This window comes from Alexandromys fortis, unplaced genomic scaffold (genome assembly GCF_014885135.2).
Source record: "Alexandromys fortis isolate MF-2015 unplaced genomic scaffold, M_Fortis_MF-2015_v1.1 scaffold_210, whole genome shotgun sequence".
Taxonomy (NCBI): Eukaryota; Metazoa; Chordata; class Mammalia; order Rodentia; family Cricetidae; genus Alexandromys; species Alexandromys fortis.
In genome coordinates this window covers 827,886-836,631 of record NW_026068101.1, presented here as the reverse complement: position 1 = coordinate 836,631, position 8,746 = coordinate 827,886, and the positions used below count along the sequence as shown (strand labels likewise).

Genomic DNA, 8,746 nt, shown 5'->3' with positions numbered 1-8,746 from the left:
TTACTCCTGTGTCTGTGTGTGTATGGGGAAGGACAGGTCACGATGCACACATTACTCCTGTGTCTGTGTGTGTATGGGGAGGGACATGTCACGATGCACACATTACTCCTGTGTCTGTGTGTGTATGGGGAAGGACAGGTCACGATGCACACATTACTCCTGTGTCTGTGTGTATGGGGAGGGGACAGGTCACGACGCACATGTGCAGGCCAGAGGACAACTCTGTGGCTCTATTCTCTCCTTCCACCATTTGGAAAACAGGACTGAGATGACAGGTTTGTGCCTTCAGTCACAGGAAGCTTTTGATATTTTGAAAGAGCAGGACAGAGTTCATTAACTGAATGTTCAAACATTTTGTGCATTTTGCTAAAATGCAGAGACTGACCGGGAAGTTCTGGAGTGCAAGCTACTGAGGGATTCTAATAATGGTGGTCCATGAACGAATGGTATCAAAATGCTTTGTCCAAAGATGGTATTTTATTATTTTTATTTATTTTGGTTTTTCAAGACAGGGTTTCTCCGTAACTTTGAAGCCTGTCCTGGAACTCGGTCTTATGGACCAGGCTGGCCTCGAACTCACAGAGATCCACCTGCCTCTGCCTCCAGAGTGCTGGGATTAAAGGCATGCACCACCACCACCCGGCTGATATTTTATTTTTTAAGATTTACTCTAATTGTGTGTGTGTGTGTGTGTGTGCGTGTACCCATAAAGTCAGATTCCCTGGAATTGGAGTTATAGGCGGTTGTGAGCTGCCTAACGTAGGTGCTGGAACCAGACTCAAAAAGTCCTTTTTAAGAGCAGAGGACACTCTTAACCACTGATCTATGACTCTTAGTCCCTGAAGGTGATGGTTTAAAATAGAAAATATATGTCTATCCAATTGGAATAAGTTTTACTCATTAGTTACAAAAAATATTTTTCTTATACTATATAATCTTGAACATGACATAACCACTACCGAGAAAATCAGAGAATTCAACTTGGTCTTTGTGAAGCAAGGGTGCGGTGTAAGAAGTATAGTCTGAAAGCTTCCAAGAGGAGTCCTTGGGGCTACAGCAGTAGCTTTGCAGCTGAGACCCTGGCTCCTTCCTCATGCAAGGTTGGTTTGCATGCCCGTAAACCAAAGAAGGACCCAGGGTTATGTAAGGAAACCCACAGAATAGTAGAAAAGACCCCTTAAAAGAAAGGTGTTGGTCAGGGCTCAACCTAATAAAGGAAGTATTACTGCTGAGCGTAAGTTAGTAAGTAACAAAAATCCTAACAACAACTTGGACTGTAAGATTATAACTAAAAATACACTCTTTGGCCGGGCAGCAGGAGGATCACTTAAACCCTGGACTTTTAGATCAGTGGATCCTGTCCCCAAAACAACTAAGTACAAAATAGGATCTTAAAATGAAAAGCTCACAATTATCTTAACAAACAAACAAACAAATAAAAAAACTCCAGGTGATTGTCCCTCCTGTTTAGCTAAATCTGTTTTTTTATTAACATCCTTCTATCTCAAAATAGTATCTCTCCATGGAAAGTCACACTTCCATCCATCAAGACAAAGGAGCCAGTTCTCCAAAGGAACTGCTGGTGTCAGGTTTCCGGCCAGGAGGATCTCCAACACCAGAGACGGGACAGTGCTTCCCTACCCCACTGCTTTCCATCATTACAGATGAAAGTTCTGGTCACTGCAGACATGACAGTTACAAAGTGTTCAACCCAACAGAGTTCTGCAGCTGGTGTGTAAGTCAGAACAGCTAAACCTCCTGTGACATCAACACAGGATGTTTTCTACAACATAGTAAATTCACAATGTCTGCATAATCCATGCACACAATACTCAAAAAATCTTTATGCAACATAATTTTAGATAGTGAGGACAGCCATGAAGCTCAAATCCAAAGCCCCGTCTCTGAACAGCCCTTGAGTATTAGAGAGGCTCCAAATAACGTGCACACACACACACACACACACCCTACATACTTACCACACCGACAGACACACATACACACACCACACCACACATACTCACATACCATACACTTACCACACACACTTATCAGACACCACACACTTACCACACCACACACACTACAGACATTACACACACATCACACACTCACCACACCACACACACACCATAGATACCGTACTTACCACACCACACCTACAAACACACCACAGACACTATGCAAACACCACACTAACCACATCACACACACACACATACCATAGATACCACACACTTACCACACCACATATATACACACACCAGATACAACACCACACACACACCCACGCACATGCGCACACACACCACAGATTACAGGCTGTTTTACTCTACGCTAACAGATTCGTCAGAGATTAGAAACAAAACAAAAGCAGGCCCACCCTTGGCTTTGAAAGGCTCGTTTTCCCTTCCAGGTATTATATTGACGCCTGCCTTTCCCGTACACATTTTAGGTCAGCCTGGGGTGACATCTGAGGTTTATCCCACTTGCCACCTCTTCCATCATAAGTGAAATACAGAAATGGCAGCTTAAAGGGACATTTCCTGTGTACCAGTGGAGACTTGGATGATACTGGGGACCATCTCCTCATGTGATACCAACAGCAGAGGCCTCAACCCCTGTCCCCAGCAACATCTATGAAAATATGTACATAAAAATACACATAACCAACCACAAATGCAGCCAGTGACCATCATAACCCCATTAGTTAAGCCTGGAGGGTTGGTTTGGCTACCTGAACCTACAAGTCTGGTTTGGAAGTCAACCAATTTGCTATCAATCATGACATTTATCAACAAGTCCTTAATAGAGAATCCAAACAAACAATTGCACTTGCCATGCAGAAAAAAAAGATTTAAAAAAAAATAGGTTAAAAGAATCACATAAAATTTTCCTTTAGAACAACTTAATAGAATGCTATATTTTTATTCTTTGTGCTAATGCTTACAAGTTGATGCTGAACATTAAACAGACACACTATTTTGATCTCTTGTTTTTATGACTTTTGAATTATAAATACTAATTTTTAACATAAGACATTTAAATTTATCATTTAAAAACTGGTTTCGTCACTAATTTCTAGGCAGTGACTTTAATGGATTCTCTGTATTGGAATATATTCATGAATTTGAAGGAGATGAGTCAAAATTAACATACAATATTGGTAATTTTCAAAACATAACCTCTTTAGCCTGCTCAAGTTTACTTCAAGAAAATGCCAGTTTGAATATTTACTGCTACATTGTAGAGAGTTAGACTTTATTTCAAATATATCAGCTCCAAACTGTGCAAAAGGTAATGTTCTGTGTTTTGTGTGGTGTTGAAATGTAAATTTAGTTAAAAGGATTGCCATTAGTTGAGACTTTATATGCTTCTTAATTCTGCATCAGAAAAACATAACTGAAGAGCAAAGAAAGAATGCTCTATTTTAATAAACATTTTCAGGAGCATATGATTTGAAATGAAAAATTATTTCACTTCAAAGATGATTTCCTAGAGGAAAAATCCATTTTCTCAGAAATGACCAAAGACAGATAAGGAACTGTAACGTCATGGCTGTGATGGTCTATTAATAATCACCAACTTTTCATAAATGATGGAACCAGTGCCTATCTGGGTTGTGCCTATGGTTTATGAACGATGCATAGAAAAGCTGGGAATCCACACCGAATGCACCACAGCCTCTGCACACCGCTGGGCCGTGTCCTTCTGCAGCCCCTCCCTCCAGTGCTAGTCCCTGGCTAGCATCAGGCTCCCGCCCGCATCCGCAGGCCAGCTGCTTTGGCCTGCATCAGTGCTGCAGGGCGCGCCTTGGTCCCCTAGAGCCAACAGGCGGGGCAGGAAGAGTCGCCCCCAAAGCGAAGGCTACCCCCCCTCACACCCTAGATGACCTGCTCCTTCCGACACCACAGCTCGCCACAGTACCATGACAAGGTAGAAGCAGCTCCGGGCGCAGGCGAAGGGCTGCTCTGGGCCTGGGTGGGGCCGGGCGGGGGCCGCAGGCGCCGGGTGGCTGTGCCAAGCCCTGCCGGAGAGAAGCTAGGAGGCTGCGATACTGCTGCATTGTGCTGCATCACGGTGAGGGCACCGTGAGCCATCCATCTTGCCAAAAACGCACATCCCCGCCCAAAGAGCCCGTACCGAATCCATTTTCTCTTCTGCTGAAGCACTCCCACACATCCCTCTCCTCACTATCTGCTCTGGCTTGACTGCAAAAATAACGGGCAATGCTTTCCGTAAGCCTCCCCCCATTCGATGGCAGCACCTGGCACCTCTCCTGTCACAAAAACAAAGGGAAGGCTCCCCCGAAGCGGCTGCCGTGAGCCGGTGACCAGAGGCGTCCAGCCCACCTACCCTAAGCAGGGCCCGAGGGTCCTCGCGCCCGCACTAACCTGTTGAAGGCCGGATGGCAGGAGGCGAGGGCGGGCGCGGCGCCCCAGGGCGGCTCCCCCAGCCCTGCGCGGGCGCGGGACTGGGCGAGGCGGGGGCGGCGGGGCGCGCTGGGCTGCAGCAGCGCAGCCCGGACCACGCCGGCCGCAGCCCCGCACCGTTACGCACGGAGATTAGAAGAGCCCCTGGGAGACCCCACACTCGGCACCCACCCCGTGACAGGGCCCACGACGGTCAGTGGCAGGCGTCCTCACTGCGGAGCCCGCCGCGCCCCGAGGGCCCGCTCCCCGCCCCCACGGCCTCCGGGGCGCAGGGCAGCAGCCGCGTCACGCGCCCCGGCCCGCGCCCCTTCTCCGCCCGCCCGCCCGCACACAACCTCGGGTGAGTTGGCATCCTCCCGCCTCGGACCCCGACCTACCTCCTGGGGTGGGGTGGGGGCGCCGGGGTCCCGTCCTCCTCCCGCTCCTCGGCGGCCGGGCGGGTGGGCCGGGGAGGCGACTCCGCGGGGCTGGCGGCGGCTGGGGCCGGGGCTCACAGGACGGGACCAGTGGGCGCTGCTGCGCGGGGCTGCGCGCTCGCTCCGGGAGGAGAGGCGGCCGGGGGAGGGACTGGAGGAATCCGCAGCCCGAACGGCGACAGCTGCACTGATTCCGGGGGCTGGGCGGGCGCGGGGCGGGGAGGAGGGAGGAGAGAGCGCGCGGGGCGGGGAGAGGGGCGCGGGCGCGGCTAGGCTCGGCGTCGGGAGCGCGCGCACGCCTCCCGCACCTCCCGAGCTTCAGCTGCTCCTCCCTGTCGCGCGCCCTCCGCCCTGCGCGCAGCCCTGCAGCCAGGCAGCCGCCCACCCAGCGCGGGCTCGGAGGCAGCGGGGAACGGCGTGTGCGTGCACGCTCTCCCGAGCTCCAGTGCTTTCCCGGCCCTGGGCCGCGCTCCCTGCGACGGGGTCTGGCCTGGGCGGGGTAGGTAAGGTTGCAGCCGCCACCGCGGGAGCCATAGGACAATGGGGGCTTTTGTCCCTGCATCCATCGAGGGCCAAATACACGTTTAATTTGAGGCTAATTCGATTATCGCCATGGAAAAAGACAGGCTAATTTTCTCGGTTACTTGTGCAGCCTCTTCTCGCCCACGATGGTCACCTTTAGAATGCAATGGCGAAGGAATTGCACCGGGAGGTTTGGGTGCGTCGTTGGCTTGGTTTGAGCTCAGTGATGATGTCCAGCTTGGAGATGGGTGACGGTGACCTCTCCGAGGGAAGCTTTGGGCGTTGGGGCCAGTCACGCGTATTTCTTCAAGCGGTTAATGTATTCTTCCATGGTGAACGCTTTCATCCCCCCCCCCCCCCCCCCCCCCCCCCCCCCCCGTCTCCCCCCCCCCCCCCCCCCCCCCCCCCCCCCCCCCCCCCCCCTCCCCCCCCCCCCCCCCCCCCCCCGGGTAGTTGGCAATAGTCTGCAAGTAGTTTATCCAACTCCTGCTCATGGCTAAGCGCAGGCTCGACTTTAACCTGAGGCCAGGTGCTCTGTCCTGGATCTTTGCAAGTGAGGTTTCCTGGCTGCTGGGAGGACCCCTGAGATGGCGTGAAGATTGGAGTTCTCCCACCTCCATTTTCTGACACTAGACTTTTTTTTTGTTGTTGTTGAATTTATGTCAACTGCCCTTCACAAACCAGCCCACTGGCCACCCTGTCATCTCCCAGGCTGTGCAGAAATCCCGTAACTGCTCTAAAGTGATTAAAGGAATGGCGAATCATCATGACTCCGAATAGAAATGCTCTTTGGGGAACAGGATCCGGACACACTGGCTTTCTCCCAGTTCTGTAAGACGCCCAACACAGCACCGTGGACCTTTCAAGGGAAGTTGGTCCTTGGCTTCAAAAGCCAAAGGCAGTGTTCCCTAAAGATCTGCCCACCTGCTTAAAAAAAAAAAAAACTCTCTGGGGTGATGGCTGCATATTTTAGTGTTAAAACAAAATTCAGTTGTCGCAAGCCACTGAAGATGATTGTTCGTGTTTGGGGCCTTACTATTGGTTTGGATTTCTTACCAATGTTTGCTTTTGATTTACATGCAAAAAGTTGAGGAAGGCAAGTAATTTAACATTTTTTTCTCAGAAGGCTGATAATGCAGCCAGGAGGTCAGTTCCTTCAAGGCTAGGATTCTTTGTCTATTTGTTCTTTTGAACCGTTTGTTCACTTAAGAGGTTCTAAAAAGTATTTGTTGAACTGAATCAAACAGAATCCACATGGAAGCTACTACCCTTATTGAGTAATGAAGGAAATCCACTAGAAATGAAAGTTGTTTCCCTTTCATGGGTCTATTGGGGGGGTAGGCATCACCCCACCCTCACTGGGTGGAAACGACCACGTCAATACTGGGAAACGCCCCACTTCACATTCCTCCAGAGCGATTGTGAAATGGTACCATCTAAGTGCTTCCTTCATCCCAGGTCCTTTAAACACATCCCTTGGTGGATGACTCATCTCCTCTTCCCCATTCCACTCCCACTTAAGTCTTATTCTGTCTTCAGGAAGGAGCCCCCTGCCCTCCACAACCAGTAATTAATCTGAAGAAGACGTGAAAGGCATGGGTTCAGACTCTCTCTATAGACACTACTTGCCTCGCCGTTCCAAACTCTTCTGATGGAAAATAAAAGTCACCCAGGAGAGACCAGTTCTGGACCTGGAGATGTTCTTTAAGTTGACATCTCTGAAAAAGGCAAATACTTAGTGTTGTTCTTTTTTAAAAAATGCTGCAAGATCCCCAGTGGCAGTAGGCAGCAGAAATGCTGTAGGTCCCAAATGGTGGTGGCGGGCCATGTGGTGGCAGGCAGCGGGCTCTGGGAGCAGCCAGTCCCAGGCATAAATGGCTGCCGGCCCCAGAGCAGTGGCCTGAGCGGTGGTGGCGGGCCATGTGGCGGCAGACAGCGGGGGCCCTGGGAGCAGCCAGTCCCAGGCAGAGAAGGCTGCTGGTCTCAGAGCTGTGGTGGCAGGCCATGTGGCAGCAGGCAGTGGGCCCCAGGCAGAGATGGCTGCCGGTCCCCAAGCAGTAGCTGGTCCCAGGCAGGGAGACACATGGCAGGCGGGCAGAAGGCAGAAACATGGATAGACAGAACATGCAGGGTGAGGTTGAAGTTTATTCAGGGGGTTATGGGGGGAGCCAAAGTAAGAAATCCATCTTAAACCGGTCAGATACCCCCTCAATCCCCTGGTCCTAAAATTTTTTACCTTAATTTAACTTTGTTCTTTGTTCTGCCAATACCTTAGGGACACCAGACATTCCCATGCCACAGACATCGGTTCAGAAGCAAAGAGACCAGCTATGCCAGGATGTTCCCAGCCTTCTTCAGGTCCGCCCCCCCCCCACGACGCCCACAAATCAGCAGGAAGCAGTTTTGAGAATTCACCGCCCAAATTCCTTCAAACTGTGGTGTCTAATCTGCTTTTTATTATAAGGAAGACCTGGGAATGTTATGGTTTTGGTCCCTTTAAGAGACAAGCCACGCCCACTCCCTCCCCCATCCGCTGAGGCAGGCTGATCTCCAGCTTCCGGCCTGAGCTCGCTCTCTTTTCCATCTTCCTCTCGGAGAGGCAGCTCCGCTTCCCCCCTTCTCTGTCTCTTTCTCCTCTTCTCTCTCTCTCTCTCTCTCTCTCTCTCTCTCTCTCTCTCTCTCCCCCCTTCACCCTTCCTCCTCCTTATCCCCTGAATAAACATTCAACCTCACCCTGCATGTCGTGTCTATCCATGTTTCTGTCTTCTGCCCGCCCGCCATGTGTCTCCCTGCCTGGGACCAGCCATTGCTCAGGGACCAGCAGCCGTCTCTGCCTGGGGCCCACTGCCTGCTGCCCCATGGCCGGCCACCACCGCTCTGGGACCGGCAGCCGTCTCTGCCTGGGACTGGCTGCTCCCAGGGCCCCGCTGTCTGCCGCCACATGGCCCGCCACCACCATTTGGGACCTACAGCATTTCTGCTGCCTACTGCCGCTGGGGATCTTGCAGCATTTTTTAAAAAAGAACAACACTTAGAAAAAAAAATTTAAAACTTTAGTTAGTGGTGGTGACAACTCAGAGTCTCATCAGATAGCTCAGAAGCAGTTCTGTAGATGTCTATCTTTACATTAGAATTAAGGTTGATTGAAAGGAACCTAGGATTTATCATTATATCTGTAACATAACTACTTTACATTCAAAAATACCCTATGATTATATATGACTGTGTCTTCCAGAGAAACAATATGCCATTTGTTGTTGTTTTTTGAGACAGGATTTTACTTTATTGCTAAGGCGGTCTCAAACTCACAGCAACACACCCACATTAGCCTTTTGAGTGCTGGGCTTACCAGCGTGAGACATGATGCCCATTAGA

At 50.6% G+C, this 8,746-nt stretch overlaps 2 protein-coding genes across 2 annotated transcripts in view; one reads left to right on the top strand and one right to left on the bottom strand.

Annotated features, from left to right (window-relative positions):
- Sptbn1 (spectrin beta, non-erythrocytic 1) overlaps nucleotides 1-4,958 on the bottom strand; it is a 164,847-nt gene extending 159,889 nt beyond the window's left edge. Inside the window, exon 1 of the mRNA XM_050123877.1 lies at nucleotides 4,811-4,958. The gene's annotated coding sequence lies outside the window, so the exon portion shown is untranslated. The remainder of the gene's footprint in view (nucleotides 1-4,810) is intronic.
- On the top strand, nucleotides 3,889-7,978 carry LOC126489567 (translation initiation factor IF-2-like). The gene is made up of 3 exons (XM_050123905.1): nucleotides 3,889-4,080; nucleotides 4,404-5,352; nucleotides 7,647-7,978. Exons 1-3 carry the CDS (start codon nucleotides 3,889-3,891, stop codon nucleotides 7,832-7,834), a joined length of 1,329 nt encoding a protein of 442 aa, XP_049979862.1. The 3' UTR covers nucleotides 7,835-7,978.
- The last annotated feature ends 768 nt before the right edge of the window (nucleotides 7,979-8,746 follow it).

Coding starts and splice junctions, on each gene's coding strand:
- LOC126489567 (XM_050123905.1), top strand. CDS start 3,889: ATGACCTGCTCCTTCCGACACCACAGCTCGCCACAGTACCATGACAAG. Junction 4,081..4,403: donor CTGCATTGTGCTGCATCACG/GTGAGGGCACCG, acceptor AACCTGTTGAAG/GCCGGATGGCAGGAGGCGAG. Junction 5,353..7,646: donor GTCTGGCCTGGGCGGGGTAG/GTAAGGTTGCAG, acceptor CCAATACCTTAG/GGACACCAGACATTCCCATG.